Source organism: Pygocentrus nattereri, chromosome 16, assembly GCF_015220715.1.
Source record: "Pygocentrus nattereri isolate fPygNat1 chromosome 16, fPygNat1.pri, whole genome shotgun sequence".
In the NCBI taxonomy this organism is placed as follows: domain Eukaryota; kingdom Metazoa; phylum Chordata; class Actinopteri; order Characiformes; family Serrasalmidae; genus Pygocentrus; species Pygocentrus nattereri.
In genome coordinates this window covers 40,007,291-40,030,375 of record NC_051226.1, presented here as the reverse complement: position 1 = coordinate 40,030,375, position 23,085 = coordinate 40,007,291, and the positions used below count along the sequence as shown (strand labels likewise).

The following is a 23,085-nucleotide window of genomic DNA, read 5'->3' as shown; positions in this document are numbered from 1 at the left end:
TATGTGAGTGAAGCCAGACAAGCGAATATTTCTGGAAATATAGTGTGTACAGACACAACATATATGCATATATTTTAAATATGTGGCGGATCCTTGTGATATATGTGACATATGGCCTCTTTTCATACTTTCTTCCTTAACCGGATCTCCATTTATCATCTTTTACACTCCACTAGAATTTCTTTTTCATTTTCTTTTAACATTAAGTCGAGCACCTCCCATTAAAATGTTCTAAGTGTCCAGAGGTGTGGATGTTGGAAGGTTGAACACTGTGCAGCAGGTCTAAACATGCAGCTTCTTTTAAACCCCTGAAGGTAGAAGAAACAGAAGGACAAGTAGTGAAAGAGGGAGGTGAAACTTCTAGAGCAGGAAAACAGCCTTGGTGTTCAGCAGCTCTACAACACACAGCAAAACAAAGTACAGTCTGATTTATCAGGATCACTGGACAGTCTCACAGCAGACATGGGCTGGAATGAGACTCAGCTGTTCAGCATTAACGACACACTGGAAGGTAAGCATTAAACTGGGGGAAGTGGTGCTTTGATTCAGATGCTCTGCACAACGATACGACCCACTGCATCAGAACAACTGCAGTGTTTTACTTTTCTTCCTCTGGAAAGATTTGCGTTGATGTAATTTGATTAATGTGCATCTGATTGACACGTTTAACGTACAATTGACAGCTCAGCGTTTAGGGGAGGAGTTACATTAGTAATAAGTTATGATTGAAGGCCCACGCAAAAAATCTTAAAACATAAAAATGATGAAAAACAGTCTAGATAGATAGACGGACGGATGGACGGATGGACAGACGGACAGATAGATAGATAGATAGATAGATAGATAGATAGATAGATAGATAGATAGATAGATAGATAGATAGATAGATAGACCAGATGAAGGGGTCTGCAGGCTGTGTTCCCGCTGCATGTGGATTATTTATATGTGGGGTTTCGGATTTTCAATTCAGTAAACAAACCAATTTTTACCTTCTGGACAGGAAAGTGCAGTGGCTTTCGTCCTCTGTCCATTGTAGCATTTTCTAGTTTATCCTGCAAATTTACACAAACTTGAATGTAAATAAATAAATGATATTGATTTTTTATTAATTCCTACATTTTATTTAGTTAAGCTTTCATTTGTTTATTTCACTATTTATTTCTGTATACCTTCATCCAGTATGCATTTGAGTTATACTATAGGCATTTATTATTGTTATTATTATTATTATTACTATTATTATTATTATTAGCCTTGTTTTTTCCATCACAATGAGAATGTTCACAAGTACAAAATAATTTTGTTATTAATGATATGTACATAAAATCTGACCTCGGAAAAAAAAACTGCAATGCTTTCGTCTGAGAAAAGTAATTAAGGATATATTTACTCATCATTTCTATTACTATCATTACGACCATCATTGCTCTTTGTTATTTCTTATTGTTCTAATCTTCATTGCTATTGTTATTGCTTCGACTGCTGTTTATGTGTTCCATGGATTTTATTGGTTGTTGTCAAATGTATGTATCATAATGCCTATATGCGCAGTATTATGAAAAGTCATGGGTTCATTTGTTTGATGAATAAACGAAAGTATAATGTTTTCTCTTTTAATAGAGATGCAGTCTGTCCTCTGGGAAGAATTATCGAATGAAAGTGCAGAACCACCTTTTGATATCATTGCTATTGATCCTCCACTCATTAGATTACATCATGAGGTGAACTTCACCAAAACGAGTGAAGACATGCCTTCAGTAAAAGGAAACCTCACCACCGTCTTCCTCACCATCGTTTACATCTTCGTCTTCATTGTGGGGTTGCCCACCAACGCCATGGCCCTCTGGGTGTTCCTCTTCAGGAAGAAGAAGAAGCATCCAGCGTCCATCCTACTGGCCAATCTAGCGCTGGCTGACCTGCTCTTCATCGTGTGGCTCCCACTGAAGATCACCTACCACTTCAACGGCAATGACTGGACCTTCGGGGAGCCGCTGTGTAAAGTCCTAGTGGGGTTTTTCTACGGGAATATGTACTGCTCCACTATCTTCATAGCCTGCATCAGCGTCCAGCGCTACTGGGGGATTGTCCACCCACTTTCTAGAAAAAAAACAAACAGCCGTGCAACTGTCTGCATCTCTCTTTGTGTGTGGGTTGTAGTCTGGCTCCTCACCATACCGCTCTATATGTATCAGCAGACTGTTAAAGTCACCAATCTGATGACCACCTGCCATGACGTAGTTTACCGAAACCAGTTAGATTTTCCTATTGGATATTTCCTCACTATGGGCATTGTGGGATATGTAGTTCCCTGTGTGGTGTGCATAGTGGCATATTTCCTCATATTCAAGTCCCTCAGGAGCTCTTTTACAAAGACCAGTGGCAACAAGAAGAAAAGGAAGGCTGTAATCCTGATGGTCATTGTTCTGGTGATGTTCCTGGTCTGCTTCACTCCCAATAACATCATGGTGATGGTGCATTTCTCTCTGCTGGCTCGAGGGATCGAGAATGACACTCATGGCTTGTACATCATCACACTGTGCCTGTCCAGCCTGAACAGCTGTCTGGACCCATTTGTGTATTATTTCATCTCAGATGAGTTCAGAGATCATGTGAAGAACACGCTGATGTGTCACAGTGCACGTTCTGCTGAGAGGATGAAGGTGGCCTTCAGACCTTTGAAGGTCTCCACAGAATCTTCATCGTAGGAAACAGCACCTGTGGAAGTGTACCTGCACAATGCAATCTTCACTGGTACTCAGCAGCGTTAACATTCTCCAAGAACTTTCAAAAGTACTCCGTATTCAGATACTGCAGAATACATTGACATGCCAAGAGCCGAGGGGCAGCAGTTCATAGTTTGATGTTGAAGGGGATGACTTGTTTAAGTTGTGTAATCATGTGAGGTTGAACTCTGGCCAGCAAGGCATGCTAGTGGGTGGCAGACGGATGGTAAATTCCATTTCCCAAGTTGTGTGGGCATTTAACATTCCTCAATCCACAGTGTCACTTACCGGGATTACATCATAGAAGGCATTATTACCTACAGTGGACAGCATAGCAGCCGCCCATAGGATCATGACTGGCAACACCTGGCTAGAATTGTCTGTTCAAACAGACAAGCAACTCTGGTCGTGTTCAATAACTTCCATAGGATACAGGAGCAGGAGGTCCACTACGCTGCCTCTGGTAATACCATAACACCAAACACCTCACCTGGGCTTGTTCTTAACATGATCCTAGAGGACTGTCAACATGGCGTTTGGTCCAATGAATCATGATACCGGTTGTTTCAGGCTAATGGTGGGGTTCATGTGTAGTGCAGACCCCATTAAGCCTCGTTGTCAACAAGACTCTGCGCAGACTGGTGGTGGGGTATGTTCCCATGGCACAGGTTGGGTCCTCTGGTCTGCCTGAATTTATCATCAACTGTTTATCTGCCTGGTGACCATTTGTAGCCCTTTATGGACCTCATGTACACCTACAATGATGGGATATTCCAGCAGGATAATGCACCATGCCATCAGGCCCAGGTTGTCCAGAATTGGTTTAAGGAATCATTCTGGAGAGTTCTGGCAATTGATGGGCCAATCAAGCATTTATGGCAGGTCCAGTCACACGAGACATCCTACAAACACCACAGTTCTATGGTGGCTGTTAAGACAGAATGTCTCCACATATCTCTAGACATCTTCTGTCCAGTTATGGAATCATTGTCAAGTTGTTGCACTTTGCCAGGCTAGAAGGGGTCCTACACGGTCCTGGTTTCTGTTCCATGACTTTTGCCATGTCAAAGTATAATACCATACACCACGTACTATATCATAAACAAATGTTGAAACTGAGAAATGTTATCATTTGTTATAGAATTTCAGCTGCTTATCAGTTTCAGGGTCTCCAATGTCATATTTTTCATTTGATAATGTGTCAGATGTTCTCAGTGGTGACCGGTCTGGACTGCAGGCAGGTCAGTTTAGCACCCGAACGCTTTTAATACGGAGCAGTGCTGCTGTAATACATGCAGAATGTGGTTTGACATCGTCTTGCTGAAATAATCAAGACCTTCCCTGAAAAAGACGTCGTCTGGACGGCAGCAGATGTTGATAAAACATGTTTATATCATTCAGCTTTAATGGGGCCTTCACAGATGAGCATGTCACCCAGGCCATGTGCACTAATGCCCCCTAAACCATCATGAATACTGGCTTTAGAACTGAGCACTGATAACAAGCTGAGTGGTCTTCAACCCGGAGGACACAGTGTCCATGATTTCCTAAAGAATTTCAAATGTTGATCCGTTGGACCGCCGGACACTTTTCCACTTCCCCCCAGTCCATTTTAAATGAGCTCAGGCCCAGAGAAGGTGGCAGCGTTTCTGGATCCTGTTTATATTTGGGTTCTTCTTTGTGTTTTAGAGTTTAACAGCGTTTGTGGATGCAGTGATGAACTGTGTTCACAGACAGTGGTTTTCAGAAGTGTTTCTGAGCCCATGCAGTGATTTCCACTACAGAATCATGTCTGTTTTTAATGCAGTGCTGCCTGAGGGCCCAAAGATCACGGCCAGCAGATACTGGTGTTCAGCCTCGTCCCTCACAGACAGAGATTTCTCCAGATTCTCTGAGTCTTTAATGATATTCTGCACCGTAGACGGTGAAAAGCAGAAGCTCTTCGTTGTTTTATTCTATTTATATTCTTGAACTGTTGCATTAGTCGAATCTTTCACAGAGTGGTCCCCTCCTCATCTTTACTTCTGAAAGACTCCGCCTCTTTATACCCAATCCTGTTATTGACCTGTTGGCAATTAACTGCCAGGTATTTTCTAAGCATTAAAAACTTTACCAGCCTTTTGTTGCCCCCACCCTCTCCTGTCCCAACTCTTTGAAACATGTTGTTGGCATCAAATTCATAACTCTATATATGTTTCAAAAACCAACAACATTTCTCATTTTCAACATTTGATTGCATTTTCAATTAAATATGTGGGTTAAACAATTTGCACATCATTGCATTTTGTTTTTATTTACATTTTTCACAGCATCCCAACATTTTGAAATGGGGTTGTATATGCTTCCTTAGCGCCAAGATGCAAAAAATGCAACATGCACTGGATGCATTATAGACATGCGCTGTATGTTGGTGGGAAGATAGCAGATTTCCTAAATGGGATTTTGGGTGATTTGCTGTACATGTGGGTGGCAGCACTGTGGTACAAGCTTAATCCAAATGCCTCACCATGCCATACCAGACATACCACAAAGCACTCCAACCAACAAGTCTAAACCACACCTTAATTTCAAAACACTGGCTCCTGTTTAAGTTTTTAAATGGCAGGAAACAAACAGACACTGTCAGTGTTTTCCATTCTAGAGGCAGCTGCCATCATCGCTGCCTTCAAAGCCTCCATTCACACTGAGCAGCATTCATCCAAAAAGAACCCTGAGTAGCCGTCCGATTCAGGACGCTATTCAGAACCACTGTACGACCTAACGTTTACATGATATCTGTTTACTTACACTCGCTCGTTAATCTACACTTATCCCACGATTGGATTACCTTACTGAATGAGGATGGATCCTGGATTTACAGCAGCTGTTCTCCTTTAACTCTGTTGCAGGAATTTTGCTGCATAGAAAGATCAGCTTACTGTGAGGAGTCATGATATCCTCAGCTTAGTGCCCCAACATTACAGATAAGAGAGATTAGCTGATCATTCGTTCACTCTCCCCCTCCGCTTTAGGGAAACTGCTTCATTCTTAAAAACACACAAAACAAAAACTTTTAGTATTTTGTACAAAATACATGAAGAACGAAAGTATCGTGCACAATTAGATTAAAGGGCTAAAACGTATTTTACACATTTTCATCTGATTTGTAGTCTGAAAGCTCTCAACTCTCACCTGCAGTGATGAGTGCAACATTCAAGACAAACAGGTCAGGAAAACACAAGCATTATGAGTTTATTTAGGAAAAAATGTTTTTATATCAATTCACATCGTCCAGTAAGCCACAGTGCTCAAATCGCTCCAGGACGTCAGTCGGCAGGGCAGTGAGTTTACCCTCATGAGCTGGAACAGTGAGCTGCCTTCAGCACAAAGTCTCCATGTAACGGCCCCTTTAGCTAGAACCTCTAAGCTTCTGTAACGTTCTGCTCATTATTACCTAAATGATGTCAGTGCTGTTGTTTCTACTTGGTTTCTTACCTATTGTTAGCCGTCAAACGGTCAGGTGCAGTATATGGTTACAATTCCAAGCTTAAAATTTCATAACAAATTGAAACCTAAATGAAAATCTTGGGGATTACAGCATGTTACCATATTATTACTATATTATTACCATATTATTACTATATTATTACCATATTATTACTATATTATTAGCATATCATTATGCACTTATTATAGCTTTGTAAAGCGCTATCTTTTTTTTCAACACATTACTACTGTCTTTCCTCTTGTTTAAAGATCCACATGGCAACATTCATTCTTAGGTTCTAACGAGGTTTATGAGTCATTCTGTTCTTCAAGCTCTCTTAGAGCCATACGTACGGAACTAGCATTCCCTGTGGAGTGAGGAGATGATGGAAAGTTACCAGATTCCTGCCTTGACATGCTGGAGTGCGTGTGTTCACTCATCAGCACTTTGTGCTAATTAGACGCAATGTACTGGATGGAAATGACTTTGGCTGTTAGGGAGAATCTAAACTGGTTTTATTGATTTTTGTGTATTTTTTAAAACACTGTTATTAGGACTGATCTATAATTGTGGGCAATTATTAGTGTGGGTCATATCTTTTGTATGTTCTCTTTGATTTTAATTGAAATTAATCCATTATCATGCTTTACTCTAATTGTATCAATTAAATAAATAAAATAAAAATCAATTAAAATAAACACATTGCACAAATGCTTATTACTACTTTATTAAGCACTAAGAACAGTGAAAATACATTTTCAAGATGACTTTTACTTGTATTTTATACATCATGAACTTTTGAGCAATGTTTTCCTGTTATTATTATTATTATTATTATTATTATTATTATTATTATTGATGTTGTTATGATGATAATGATGATGATGATGCCTTTATTAAGGCTCACCATGCCCTTTAACTGTTCATTACTGCTAATCAGCAAAGCCTTCATTAACTGAATTCAGAATTCAGGGTTAGATGAAGGTAAACACTGATATCTACACCACTTTGGTGCAAATGGTTTGACCTGTTCAACAAGCCTGTTATACAGTATAATCTTGTGCACAGCCTTACTTGAACATTGAGTCTAAACTCTGTAATGAAATGAAACTTACTTATATTTCATCCCACCAATATGTATTTATTTACTTTCAAAGCCCTAGTTTGCTGTTTTACCAATAACTCAGCAGAAAATCACTGATTACGTCTAAATAAAATTTATTCTAAATGTGTAACTTTTGATTTTTACTTATTATTTACATTGGAGACAAGTTAATTAACTTTTTACCAGTTATAGCTCAATAAAGTTGTAATAAACAGTTATTTAATTAGCAGCTACTGGCTTGTTAAGGTTTAATAAAAGTTTCACAAGGGCACATTCATTACAGGGTTTGTTAATAAGCCATAAGAAGATTATGATGTATAATTCACAATTAAAATGCTTAATACACATCACTTAATGTGTAATAATGTAGTAATAGGGAGCCAGTTTATTACCCATGAGCAAAGGTCTTGATAAGAGCTTTATAAAGGCATTATAATGGCCCTGTATACTGTACTTATTGTTATTTTAAGAGGTCTGCTTCTTAACAATTAAGTATTATCAAACAATTAATATAGTTTGTAAGCAGGCTTAGATATGTGGTATAAATGTATTCATATGGTCTTAATAACATCTCCTCTAAATTAGTTATTAAGGGTTTGTTGACTTAGTTACATTTTACTGTAAACTGTAAACTTTTGACAGACAAATGTCTTTTAATGATAAGGAATAACTCAATAAACAGGTATCTGATCTCACAGTGAACGGTACTGTAATTTTACAGTAAAAACATTTTCATTAGGTTTTTATAATGCGGTAAAGTTTGATCATTTTACTGCACTGTAAAACATTACAGCCACATTTTGTTATGTGAACTCATTTCTTCTTTTCAGTTCCAATTGACATGGCAAGTTTAGGATATTGAACTCAAGATCCTTCGTTTTAAATAAAAAGAACGTAAAAGAACACATTGTCTTGACTTCTTGTGAGTTTATCAAAATTGTCAAAGTTTATTTAACTTATGTTTGTAAGTTATTGATTAAAAAAAGGAAAGTGGGATGATTTGAATCTGCAGAGAGGTAGGCACCATTTTCGAAGTTAGAAAAGACAGGAATACTTTTTACAATGTAAAACAATGGGAGCAGGGGGCTAACCACTTTTTCACAGACCCATAGCAATTAATATTAAAAAGGCAGAGCAAAAACTTCAATTATATGGGACTACTTCCAGCGGCGGAGGGACACCCCTGACTCCGGTCTCCCGTTTGAGGCGGCGTGTGAAGTGGGTTTTGGCCAGCTGGAGGAGAGTCTACAGGGGAACGCCAAGCGGCGGTCAGCAGGTGGGTTTTCATTATTTTAAACCTGCCAAACTGACTGCGGCTTTCTTCTGTCATAAAAAGGTAAATTGTGCACGTTGGTCAGACTCTGTGAATGTGACAGCGATGGCTGTTATCATCATTGTTGCCGAAGCATGGGACGCTTAACTACTGCCCGTTAAATACAGCGGCTGGTCGGTAGCCCGCTAGTTAACTTAACCCAGCTAACCTAGCAGGTAGGTGGTGGCTGTGTGTTTTGTGCTGTAATAACTGGGGTGAAATAAACTTTGCTTTGTTTTTGCACATAATAATAGTGAAAATATGTTCACTAACGCTCACTAGAGCTTGCAAGCTAGTTAAGTAGTTAACTAGCTAAGCTAGCGTTTGCTATGTTAGCTAACTAGCTAGTTATTAATTCGTTAGCGCACTAGTTTAACGTCCTTTAAATGCTTATATAACAAGATAGAAGATTTTGTTCATTGTAATTTGTTTTTGTTCAAGAATTTGTCTTTGTTCTATTAAAATATATCCGTATTTCTATTTCCCTCAGTTTTTAATTGAACGCTCCGCCAATTCCTCTCTCTCAGTCTCACTTCCCTCACCTCTTCATAGCTACACTCTACCTTCAGTAAACAGTGGAAAACATAAAAGCAACAAGGAGAACTATTTTTAGTTGGTAGTTTTAATTTTACACTAGTTATATGTGTTAAATTAACGTTACATTGTCTTTCATTTGAGGGCTCGGTTTAGCTACTAATGTTAGTTGGGGAGCTAGCTAAGGCTAGTTAGCTTTGGAAGGTTTAAGTTAGCTTGGTGTCTTTTCCTGTGCTTTGTTCTGGATGTGGTGGTGCACAGCTGAGTGGACATACCTAATATATATCAATAAAAAACTATGCAGGTGTCTACAATTGTGTTTGGACATTTTGAGGATGCACAATTCAGTCTTATTTTTCTCTGTCTCTGCAGAGTTTGAAGGCTTGTCCCTTACATGAAGTGGGAATGTAAGTTTTGTGCTTTTTCCACTAATGTCCAAGGAAGAATACTACAGCACTACAAAGAGCGTCACAGGCATTATTGAAGGAGTTCAGGACTTGTATGTATTCATAAAGACTGTTTGAAAACTTTTCAGACCCAAGCAGAGCTAAAAATTCATCTAGAAGAGCATGTAAAAATATCTCTATCTCTCTTTTTTGTTTAGGCTCATGATCAAACTCTGGATGTTCTCAGGAAGGGAATGCGTGTTGGGCTTCTGATTGGATATGAAGGTGTCTTGCATGATGCTTTCCCTCTTGAAATCTTCAATGTGGCTGTGGTGGTAGAGGAGACTACCGTTCTTCATTCAGTCAGAGATGTGCCTACTGGTTTTGCCATGCTAATGGGTACCATCTACTGCCTTAATCTGGAGTACCCTTGCAAAATGAGGTACTCCTTCGAGTTCTTGCAGAGGGTTATCATGAAGATCAAACCAGACCAGTGTTCAGCTAGGATACATGGAATGAGAAACAAACTTCTGAGGTATCGTTTATAGACTGATGACACAGCAGTAAACTGAAAAGAAAGTGATGTGTATTGTTGGAAAAGCACAAGTTGGTACATGTTTGGTACATCACGTTCCTTTGACATCCACTTTTATTGTGTTTAGTTCAAGGTTCTTACAGGCCATGTCAAAAAATTGCAAGCACTGATATTAGAAGCTCAAACTTTTAAACTTGTTTTTATAGAATGGCAGCTAAAACAAAAATCACTAATTGTTTACTTCAAGGAAATGTTATTTTGAGGTCTGTTTTTTTTCAGTATTTAGTACTTAAAAAAAGATGCACATGGCAGGAAATTTGTTCTAAATGAGTCTAAAACATTTGTTCTTAATGTCAGTCTCTAGACATTTAAAAAGTGAAATTTGCACTTATTGGTACTGCATAAATGTAGAAACATTTGTGTTATACATAATTTTTGTAATGTTTTGATGATGCGAGATGTATTTTCTAACTCGCTTTCTCTCAATTGCTGCCATTTTGTCTGCTCCAGTAACCAGTTCAGGCAGTTTTATTCATAGACAGCATTTGTGGAACTTGTTTACAATAAATGTGTTTAACAGTGGCATTGGATTTTTTACAAATGTACCAATAGCCAAGGAGAAAGGTCATGTAAAATTTGTTCAAATAAATGTTATTAATGAACAGAAGTTGTTGTAGTTTGATTAATTTGCACAAGAAATTTAGAAATAACTTAAAAACATAAGCGTGGTTAACTTAAAATTATAAGTTATGTGAATATTGCTGAAGTTGTATTAACTTGAAAGTGTGTGTTAAAATAGTGAGGTATTGTAAGTTTATTTAACTAAATAGTTCATTTTTATAAATGTATAAACTAAACATTGTAAGTTGTTTTAACTTAGTGCATGACGTTGAAACAATAAATAATCAGTATTTTAACAACTTGTTTAACTTAACATCTTGAGTTGTTACAAAGATTTTCTTCAAGTTGAGTTTACTCAGCTTTTTAAGGCAGCAGGTGAACTTCTTCTGCTGAGTTTAACCAACTTGAAATGTTTTACAGTGTGTAAACTGTAAACTTTCAGCAAACAAATGTCTTTTAGTGATGAGGAATAACTCAATAAACAGGTATCTGATCTCACAGTGAACGGTATTGTTATTTTACAGTAACATTTTTTATGACAGTAATTCATGATGCTGTAAAGTTTGATCATTTTACTGTAAAGTTTGGGAATGAATGACCGTTCTAACAGTTTACAACCTGGAAATATCGTTTGGTGTCATTTCTAAAGCAGCAGTTATTAAGTATGAATTAGCTTTGGTCTCTCAAATTCATGAATACAAATCTTTGAAATCTAACTGGCTCTTTGGAAGCTGTTTCCAGATCATTTGTGAGCCTTTACCATCAGTAATGTTGATCATTAAGAAAGTCTGCAAGTGAACTTGCTCAGTCTTTTAACCAGAAGCTCCTCCTTTAACCACCATATGGATGATTCACACTTCCTCAGGCTAAGTAGGTTATATGATCTTGTCTTGGCAGCAAAAGCTGAGGAATGCATTCATCACAGGCTTTTCAGTCTTCAGGTCAAACGTCCTGCTTTTAAATATCCACTGTATTTATTACAGGCCTCAGCAGTTGATCACCACCCTTTCACACACGTTGCTCTACTAATCAGTGTAAAATTAGAGGTCAGTTCATCATCAGTCCAGATTAACAGGACATACTAATAATGCTTTAAATGGAAATGGAAGCATTTACTGCATGCGTGTGTTTCCTGACTAACATCTCGAATGAAGACAAAGTAAGTTTAAAAGATTACAAGTAATTAATATTAACCAACAATACTCATTAAACAATTTAGAGACGCTTTATTGAGGCCTCATATGAACACGTTAATACCACATTTCTAATTGTGCTTAGAAATGATACAGTTCTATTTAGTAAGGCATTATTAATTGCTTGCCAACACTAACAGTCATTATAAAGCACATCATAAAATAAGGTGTTAATCTGAAGAAAAACAATATGTATTTTAATTTTAATACTTGGTTTTAAATACAGATGTTTAAAATGAAACTGAAAACTAATGTTAATACTTGGTTTTTTAATATGGGTGTTCATAATGGAACTGAAAACTAATTTTAATACATGGTTTTAAATACGGATGTTTATAATGAAACTGAAAACTAATTTTAATACATGGTTTTAAATACGGATGTTTATAATGAAATTGAAAACTAATTTTAATACTTGGTTTTTTAATACGGATGTTTATAATGAAATTGAAAACTAATTTTAATACTTGGTTTTTTAATACGGATGTTTATAATGGAACTGAAAACTAATTTTAATACTTGTTTTTTTAATACGGATGTTTATAATGAAATTGAAAACTAATTTTAATACTTGGTTTTTTAATACGGATGTTTATAATGGAACTGAAAACTAATTTTAATATTTGGTTTTAAATATGATGTGTGTGAATGAGAGGGAGGCAGGTGGAAAGGTGAAGATGCAAGGAGTAGAGGTCGTAAAGGTGGATGACTTCAAATATCTTGGGTCAACCATCCAGAGCAATGGACAGTGTAGAAAAGAGGTGAGGAAGACGGTGCAGGCAGGATGGAGTGGGTGGAGACGGGTGTCAGAGCTGATGTGTGACAGAAGGATAGCAGCAAGAGTGAAAAGGGAGCAGCCGAAAGAAGAAGAAGAAATATGGATGTTGATAATGGAACTGAAAACTAATTTTAATACTTGTTTTTTTTAATACGGGTGTTTATAATGGAACTGAAAACTAAGTTTAATACTTGGTTTTAAATATGGATGTTTATAATGAAACTGAAAACTAATTTTAATACTTGGTTTTTTAATATGGGTGTTTATAATGGAACTGAAAACTAAGTTTAATACTTGGTTTTTTAATATGGGTGTTTATAATGGAACTTAACTAATTTTAATACTTGGTTTTAAATATGGATGTTTGTAATGAAACTAGCATGGTGCACTGATTGTTCTCAGTCAGTACATTTCCTTCCATGTTTCTCTATGTTGCATTTTGCTTTGTAGTCCCATGAATGGGGGAACCTTCAGCTCTCATAACTCAAAAAATATTATTATTAGAATTTTGTCAAAAATGTATGAAATTTGACCATTCAATACATTTTTGAACCATCTCAAGAAAGCTGTATTTTCTTTCCTTACACTGAACAGAAATAGCAAATATACATACTTGTGGTTGATGAGCACCAAAGCCAACTTATTTATCGTGAAAAAACTCTTCCTCGGAATCTTCAGAAAGCTCACGTCACTGGAAACAGGTGTGGCCAAACTTGTGCATGCAGCTTCCCACAGCCAGTGAAGAAAAAGAAAGGAAAATAGCAGTCTTTACTGAACAGAGGCAGAGAGCAAGAGCCTCACTCTTCTACATCCACAGCTTTGGGTTTAAACGGAAAACTTCAGTGTTGTTGGATTTGCATTCCGATTTCATTACCAACATGCCTGACAGTAAGTTACTTTCCCTTTCTCTTCAGTGTGGAAAGATACAGGAATGTAAGAGCCATGGAACAGTGTTAGAAACGTAATCAGAGGTTCAGAGGGTTTGGTGTGAAATGGTTCAGACGTCTTTACAGTGGTTGTGATAGGAACCAGGCGTCGCCATGACTACAACACAGATATAGACACTTTATTTACCATCCAGAACCACCAGAGAACCTACACGAGTCTTCTGAGCTTACATGGAATGCTGATGATGGAAAATAGTGGAAAATCTGGAATAATGAGTTTTCTTTGGGGACTATTTTGCCGCACAGCGCCCTGCATGTCTCCCTCCACCATGAATGGAGTTGAAGTTCTCTAAACTCTCATAAAACAGCGTCTCAGTCATCAGGCAGTGAATTCAGAACCAGTTCAGGTAGGAACTTTCTGTAAGTGCTTTTAGAGGTACGTCTGGTTCCCATCACCACCACTGTGAGGAGCTTTTAGAGGGGGACATCTGGTTCCTATCAACACCACTGTGAACGGCTCTGAGTCGGTAAGATTATCTAGAACAAAGCGTTTCACACCAAACCACTCTGAACGACTTGATTTATGTCTTAACTGATTAATAATGGAGGAATTTAGGAACAAAATATGGAATTGCTTATTAAATTGCACCTCTTTAAGCTCTTGCTGTAATTAAAACGCCAAAAAAATCACTACAAAAATGACCAAAAAAGATAAAAAAAAACAGCAAATTACTTTCGGGGTTTCTATTTAAAAACATACATCTTCAGTTGGTGAAGTCAAGATTAACTTGTTAGACCAGCTTATTAAAAAGGTGCAACAGTCATTCAATAATTATCTTATTTGCTGTCATTCATAAATAATGTGCTCCACAATAAGCTTTTGATTACTGCTGATTTTTGTTCTGCAAATCTTTTAAAAGGTCGAAATCACGGGTTACACAGCCGTGAGACTTCTACAATGTGTGTACGACAATATATTTAAGGCCATGTACTGCAGTAAGACTCTCTCTGCTCTGTGGACGGTGCTCTACTCAGATCACGGAAACCTGTGTTTATGTTCTTTATGTTTCATGTTGTGGTAGATGATCAAACTGTCAGCCCCTACATTGAAATTTTATTTGGTGTATACACTGTAGTGTAATACTCTATAGAGCTAATGGTGCCTGGTGCTGCCGTCATGCAGCAAATGTAGTCACGAGTTTGCAAAACCTGCACAAAGAGCACAGCCGTCCACTAAACCACAGTCTTCTTTCTCTCACTGCAGACAATTTCACTGGAGTTATTCAAGCTGGATTTGACATAATACATAATAATGACTCTGTGAATAACAGTGTGACTGTGACCAACACTTCCATGCAAGCTCTTCACAGCAGCCTCACCACCGTCTTCATCCCTACAGTTTACATCTTCATCTTCATTGTGGGGTTGCCCACCAACGCCATGGCCCTCTGGGTGTTCCTCTTCAGGACCAAGAAGAAGCATCCAGCGTCCATCCTACTGGCCAATCTAGCGCTGGCTGACCTGCTCTTCATCGTGTGGCTCCCACTGAAGATCACCTACCACTTCAACGGCAATGACTGGACCTTCGGGGAGCCGCTGTGTAAAGTCCTAGTGGGGTTTTTCTACGGGAATATGTACTGCTCCGCTATCTTCATAGCCTGCATCAGCGTCCAGCGCTACTGGGCGATTGTCCACCCACTTTCTCAGAAACTGAGTAGCTGTGTAACAGTGTGTGTGTGTGTTTGTGTGTGGATTGTAGTCTGGGTCCTCACTGTACCGCTATACCTGTATGACCAGACCGTTAAAGTCAATAATCTCGATATAACCACCTGCCATGACATCATTCGCTCCAACCAAACATACATCCCTGTTGGGTATTTCCTGACCATGGGCACTGTGGGATATGTAGTTCCCAGTGTGGTCTGTATAGTGTCCTACCTGCTGACCTTCCTCTCCCTCAGGAGGTCCATAACAGACAGCAGCAGCAGTAAGAAGAAAAGGAAGGCTATAGTCCTCATGGTTACTGTGCTGGTGATGTTCCTGGTCTGCTTCACTCCCAGTAACATCATGCTGATGGTCCATTACTCTCTGCTGGCTGCAGATCTTCAGAACAATGTCTATGGGGTCTACATGGTTGCTCTGTGTCTGGGCAGCCTGAACAGCTGCCTGGACCCATTCGTGTACTATTATATCTCGGAGGAGTTCAGAGGGTATGTGAGGAATGCCCTCATGTGTCACCACCCCCTCACCGAACCGATGAGTGTTTCCTACAGACCTGTGAAAACATACACAAATTCATTAACTCCTCCAACAAACACAACATCTACATCTACACCTACGTCTACGCCTACGTCTACACCTATGCCTGCACTCAAAGTGTACAACTAGACTGACCCCATGGAAGTTTCTCTGAATGCCACAGGCAAACATGAAAACGGAGAGCTTAAACAGCTTGACCACGGGTGCTTATCCACATAAACAGAAAATGCTGAACATTTGGAATCCTACCCCATTCAGACACAGCCTCGTCTGTGACTGTCATTTTTCCCACTTCTTTTTAGTTTAATGTGTTGTGAGTGTGGAATAGCTGTGGTCACCACAAGGCAGGTCACTATGACCTCGTGGCCTTAAAATGTGGTCTCAGATCTTGAGTTTATTGTTCACAATGTAAATGTAAATGACAGAGTATGAACTCGGATTCACAATGTATACGTTTTACTTACATTGTTGAAATATGGCTGGACACAATTTACTAAGACAGTGCATCAAATACATCTTTACAGGTAGACCTATATACTCCGTTAATCACAGCATCCTCTGGTGAGGACAGTCTGGGCTGTAAGTTCCAGAGAAACATGTCACACTATAAAAGCTATAATGCATCACACTGTGATGGGATGGTCAGTGCAGCAGGTGTTTACCAGTGTTTGGTTTGGTGAAAAGCTGCAGAAATTCAACAATGAACAATAAAACTGTTTATAAAATGTATACAGTTCTGAATGGATTTATGTATATAATATATACAGGGGCGGAGCCACAGTACCGCAGGTGTGCCCAATCAAACGGGGCAGAATATGTATTATGCTGCATTTCTGGGATGAAATTTGATTTGTTTTCTGTGAGCGCTGTCACTCTATTACGGCCAATCAAAATCTGCTGAGCTCCTTGTTGTTTTCTAAACCCTACAATTAGGCTGTGTTTACACGGCGTGTAAATACGGCCCAAATCCGATCGGTTCCCTCATACGTAACACTGACGTGTCATGAGACGCTTTCATATGTGGTACTGAAATCCAGTCCATATCCGATCTGCGGGCGATGCGACTCCAGATTGGAATTCATGCGACTTTTCCGTCAGTCCAACTCGACATTTGTCATTATTCTTGCTGGCTTCATTAGAATTCTTTTGTACAGCTCCAGCAGCTGCTCAGTTTGGCCTACAGGCTCCACAGTCAGCTATATTAATGATTAGAGGAGAAATTAAAGCTGAACTTTATTACCTGCACACAACAAACTACACATGGCACGAGAAAGTTCACTGCTGACCAGCATACAGGTGGTATAGTAGGTGTAGCTAACATGATTAAGAATTCAGAAGGTACATTAGGCTGTATTCTGTCTCATTTACTGAGTAGCTGGGGTTTGGAACAGACAGCCTTTTATAACTTATGTCTTATGTTTGCTTTTACAGGCAAAGCTGGCAAATAGGTTTGGATATGAATTTTTCAGCTGAAAATAAACAAAGTTATTAAATCAAATAAACCTAAACAGGGTAACTGGAGTCAAATCAGTTTGTGGACCAGTGATAGCAGTTAATGGAAGAAATGAGGGATGGGAAAGAAACAAAGGAAGAAACAGGAGCATAGCAGCTGTGGATGGTTAAAAAGAGGCAATCATTTTATTTAAAAAAAAAAAGAAAATAAAGGAGAAACAGTTGGTGTAATATTCATATTTGGCTGTTAATCAGTTTGGGATGTAGGTCCCATTTCTGCAAAGAAATCCTGGTCCTAGTTTCAGCCCTGGGTGGCGCTGTGTTTATCCATGTGAGTGCCAGAGACTCTCCAAGGTCCCCTTATTGTAGTTTACCTTGTTTCGTGCAGCAGCAACTTACATCTAAGACATAATACAGGATGCCCTTTACATTCTTTAGATGAAGACAGCTCCAACTGCAACAGCTGAGGCATCCACTCGCCCTTGAAACGGTTTGCTAAGATCCAGACTGATCAGTACAGGCTCAGGCTTGTTCATCCAGCAGACCAAATTCTGTGCCCACTCCATTTTATCTGCCTCTCCAATTTAAGATTAAGCTTAATGGAAACCACCCACCAGTGGAAAGCTCTCTTCACCAGAAACAGTCGTGGAATACACAAACTATTCATGCAGAGCAGCTTCTCACAATCAGTGAAGACAAAAGAGAGACGCTGTCGGCCTTCAGACTTCACTGAACAGAACCGAAGAGCCAAAGTCTTATAACTCTTATACATCCACTCTAACACGCTGTAAGCTTAAGAGTTCAGTGTTTTTGGATTTATCGAGCTTCATTGTCCCTCCAAGCTACTTTCTCGCTATCTTCACTGCAGAAAGATATGGGAAAGAAGAATTCAGGAATGATGAGGATATGGTGATGGGAACCAGGGATCACCATGACTACCAACACAACACAAACATAGACATTTTATTTACTATTCAGAACCACCAGAGAACCTACACGAGTCTTCTGAGTTAATATGGGATGTTGATGATTGAAAATAGTGGAAACATTTTCTTTGGGGATATTTTGCCTCATAACACCTGCATGTATTCCTTCTCACATCTTCTGAAATCTACCATAAAATAGCGTCTCAGTCATTAGGAGGTGAATTCACAACCATTTTATGTAGTATCTTCTCGCGAGGGAGATTTTAAAGGTGGACCTCTGGTTCTTATCACTGCCACTGTGAACTATACTGACTTAGTGAGTTTCTCCAGAATGGAGCATTTCACACTAAACCACTCTGAGTAACTCTGTTTACATCTCAACCACTTAATTATGTAGGAAATTTGAAAAGATCAGTTCCCTATTAAACTGGTTTATGTACATTTTACATTTTGTATTGCTGTAATTAGTAATATTTAGCTCTGTCTTTCAGTTCACATTGATTTTGAGTAGGAAAAATATCTGACATATTGAATATGCAATGCAAGTCGTAATCAAATAAAGTCTGCTTTGCTGTGTTTCATACCTCAGCATAAATTCTAGAAGACAGAACATCAGTACAAATGTGGTGGTCTTTATTCTGCTAATTATTTAACTAAAACAGAACTACAATAATTAAAGTAAAATTTTTAAATTCACTAAAGACAAGGAACAAACTGCTTGGACCAAACCATTGGTCCATGTTGCCCCAGCTTGCCCTGGGACTGTAATAAGACAGGTAAACCATTAAGACCATCTCTTTATGAAACTGGACCTGCACAAATCATTTTCCTTGTTGATAAATAACAGGTATTGTGATTTTCTCTGACCCCGTTCACACTTTTCCACGTTAAATAGCAAACCTGCCTCTGCCATCCTTTGGAGAACAAGCAGTTCTGCTTTTCACCCTTATTGTTTTACATTACCCGTGCTTGTCACGATTGGCCCATCCCAGTCTGGTCCATGTGTATTTGTTTTGGTTTTTAGTCCAGCCCCCTTGTTTCAAGACTCTAGCCCTGATTGTCCCCACCAGTGTTTCCACCTGTGCCTCGTTTATCCTTATATATTTAAAGCCTGTTTTCCCCTGTCTGGTTACTGGTCTTTGTCTGAATTGTTATCTGCACTGTTGCTTGAATCCCTGTCTGTGTTGTTTGGATGTTTATGCTTGTGTTCATTTTGTCATGTCTGTCTCTCCTGCTCTCTGTGTTGGCTCTATGACCCTGGACAGTTACGACTGTGACCATGGATTTGTCCTTAATAAATCTCGCTTATCTCTGCATACGCGTCCATCTTCTCGCTCCCCGTTACAATGCTCAGATTAATCTTATCCAGCAGAGAAAGATGTAAAACTATTTAATTGCAGATACATTTATAAGGTTTTGTGAAGCTGGCACTTGCTCAGGAACCTGGAAACCTTCTTTGTGAGATCATAAACCAGAAATCAGCGCCGCTACTGGGTTTAGTTTCATATTGCTATGCTGAGTAGTGTAGATGGCACTGCCAGTGTGCTGTGCTTTATGGTTACAGTATAACTGCATTATAGGAAGAAGGTGTGTTACATCACCAATCAATTAAAGTGTCAACAATAAACTATGTGGCACTAAGTCCACATTAAGCCCTCTCAACAGCTCTCTGGATGGGACTGGCTGCACAGATGTGTCCATGAAGTGATGCTACCACAGGACCACTGTGATATTAAGGATTATTTAGAGTAAGTAAATTAGAGATGATCAGAGCCAGAGTGGGACTAGTTGCCAGACCAGGGGAATCCTGTAAGATATGCAGAAGATATCAGATGAAGATAAGGCAGGTGTTTCTAATACCTCCTTATTGGCTACTCATGAGTCCATTTCAAAGGTGGCCAGTTTGGCTGCATGGTAACTCGTCACTGTTTCAGACTGAATTAAAGGAATAGTTTGTTGAAAAACCAAATGATCATGATTTATCACTTTCCCCATCTGCAGTCAGTCAGCCAAGGCGTGATCTCATATGTGTTTCTCTAGATTACAGCAGGAGAAAAGAAGCAGATCTATGACTTACTTTAGACTATAAAAATCTTTGCACAGGGCAGGTTTCAGCAACACGTGTTTACCTTTACTGCCCTGTTGTGGCTCCATGACAAAATTAGATTAGTAGGTGAAAATAAACCTTTGCAGTAAAATAAAGCTCAGCTGATTGTTCAACACAGGTTTCACAGTTTGTTCTGTTTACGGAATTCAACACCTCATTTTGCAACTTCATCATACAAGATACAACTTCTAGCTAAATGTCTTACGGTTATAAAGCCTCAGCTACACAACTCAACTCAACTCAACTCAAATTTATTTGTAAAGCACTTTAAAAACAACAGAGGCTGCAACAAAGTGCTGAACACTGCAGGTATAAAACAGACATATAGACCTGTAAACCAATAAAACCATACCAATAAAATAATATAAGCTATAGAATAGAATAGAATTCAACTTTATTGTCATTGCGTATGTCACAGGTACAAAGCAACGAAATGCAGTTTGCATCCATCCAGAAGTGCTTAGCAGCAATATTTATTATTGTATAAATATATAAATATTTATCTTACAATGTTCAGTAATTATAGTACATACAGGTTAAAAAAAATATGAGGGGGTATGAACATGAAGGAGGTTATACAGGTTATAAACAAGAATGTACAGGTTATAAATATGAGGGGTATAAGTACTATGAACAGGTTATAAATATGAGGGGGTATAAAGTACTATGAACAGGTTATAAATATGAAGGGGGATAAGTATGTACTTATGAACAGGTAGAGTATTTACACAGTATATACAATAATGGGCAGTATATACAGCAGATGTAAGTGCCGGTAAGTGGTGTTGAGTGGTGTGTAAGTCTGTGTGTACAGTCCATTGTTATTTAGATGTCAGGAGGCAGAGTTCAGGAGTGTGACAGCTGTTGGGAAGAAGCTATTCCGGTACCTGGTGGTCTTAGTCCGGAGGCTCCTGTAGCGCCTCCCAGAGGGCAGGGGGGTGAAGAGTCTGTGTGCTGGGTAACTGGGATCTTTGATGATTTTCCCAGCCCTCTTCAGACACCGCTTCCTGTAGATGTCCTCTATGGCAGGAAGTGGTGCACCGATGATGCGCTGGGCAGTTTTCACCACCCTTTGCAGTGCCTTCCGGTCTGAGGCAGAGCAGCACCCGTACCATACTGTGATGCAGTTGGTCAGGATGCTCTCAATGGTGCAGCGATAGAAGTTCACCAGGATGTCTGAGGACAGGTGATTCATCCTCAGCCTCCTCAGAAAGAAGAGGCGCTGGTGAGCCTTCTTTACCAGCTTGGAGCAGCTGGTCGTCCAGGTGAGATCCTTGGAGATGTGGACACCAAGGAACTTGAAGCTGTTCCCACGCTCCACTGCCGTCCCCTTGATGTGGATGGGTGGATGTGGGTCAGCATTCCTTCTGAAGTCCACAATGAGCTCCTTAGTTTTCTCAGCGTTGAGCAGAAGGTTGTTAGTGTCGCACCACTCAGCCAGACGATCCACCTCCTCCCTATAGGCTGTCTCATCGTTATTTTTGATGAGGCCAAGCACCGTGATGTCATCTGCAAACTTAATGATGGTATTGGAACCATCAACAGGCTTGCAGTCATGGGTGAAGAGGGAGTAGAGGAAGGGACTCATCACACAGCCTTGTGGTACACCGGTGTTTATGGTGATGGTGGATGAGCAGTGGTTGTCCCACCGGACATGTTGGGGTCGGTTGGTCAGGAAGTCCAGTAACCAGTTGCACATGAGGGAACTAATACCCAAGTCTGTGAGTTTTGTGATGAGTTTTGAGGGGATGACTGTGTTGAATGCTGAACTGAAGTCTACGAACAGCATCCTGATGGAGGTATTTTTATTGTCCAGGTGTGAGAGGACAGAGTGCAATGCTATGGAGACTGCATCTTCTGTGCTCCTGTTCTGGCGGTATGCAAATTGGTGGGCGTCCAGGGAGGGGGGGAGACAGGATTTGAGCTGTGCTAGGACCAACCGCTCAAAGCACTTTGTGATGATGGGGGTGAGGGCTACCGGGCGGTAGTCATTCAGTCGTGATGGTTTGGAATTTTTGGGTATCGGAACGATGGAGGTGGTTTTGAAGCAGCTTGGTACCACAGCACGGGCCAAGGACAGGTTGAATATGTCCGTCAGCACTCCTGCCAGCTCACCAGAACATGTTCTGAGAACACGTCCAGGGATGCCATCAGGACCCGCAGCCTTGTGGGCTTTAATCCTGCCCAGTGCCACTCCTACGTCGGTGGGAGAAAGAGTCAGTGGTTGGTGGTCTGCAGACACATCTGCCTTGGTTGCAGTTGTTGGGTTCCCTACCTCAAAACGAGCATAGAAATTGTTGAGCTCGTTGAGGAAGGAAACATCAGAGGAGGCGGGGGAGGGGTTGGTGGTCTTGTAATCTGTCATAATCTGGAGTCCTTGCCACATACGCCGGGGATCGGAGTTGGAGAAGTGTTCTTCTACCTTCCCTTTGTAGTGGTGTTTGGCCTTTTTGATGCCCTTCTTCAGCTCAGCCCTGGCTGCACTGTAGGCCTGTGCATCTCCCGACCTGAAGGCGATGTTGCGGGCCTTCAGCAGGAGACGAACATCCCGGTTCATCCAAGGCTTTTGGTTGGGGTACATGGTGATCTGTTTCTGGGTGGTGACACTGTCTATAGTGGTGGAGATGTGGTCCAGTACAGATGAGGCGTACTGATCCAAGTCTGTGTCAGAGAACATATTCCAATCTGTGTTTTTAAACCGGTCCTGGAGCACGGCGTCTGTCCCCTCTGGCCACACTTTTATTGTTCTCACAGTGGGTTTCACGCGTTGGATGAGTGGTGAGTATTGAGGTGTGAGGAAA

The 23,085-nt window shown here is 39.8% G+C and overlaps 2 protein-coding genes across 2 annotated transcripts; both read left to right on the top strand.

Annotated features, from left to right (window-relative positions):
- The first annotated feature begins 389 nt into the window (after positions 1-389).
- Positions 390-3,956, top strand: LOC108415712 (proteinase-activated receptor 2-like). Its single transcript, XM_017688756.2, has 2 exons — positions 390-511; positions 1,621-3,956. The coding sequence occupies exons 1-2, from the start codon at positions 463-465 to the stop codon at positions 2,703-2,705; spliced, it is 1,134 nt and encodes a 377-aa protein (XP_017544245.2). The 5' UTR covers positions 390-462; the 3' UTR covers positions 2,706-3,956.
- A 9,464-nt stretch (positions 3,957-13,420) lies between these two features.
- On the top strand, positions 13,421-16,528 carry LOC108416683 (proteinase-activated receptor 2-like). Its single transcript, XM_017689585.2, has 2 exons — positions 13,421-13,541; positions 14,805-16,528. The coding sequence occupies exons 1-2, from the start codon at positions 13,532-13,534 to the stop codon at positions 15,926-15,928; spliced, it is 1,134 nt and encodes a 377-aa protein (XP_017545074.2). The 5' UTR covers positions 13,421-13,531; the 3' UTR covers positions 15,929-16,528.
- Positions 16,529-23,085: the final 6,557 nt, after the last annotated feature.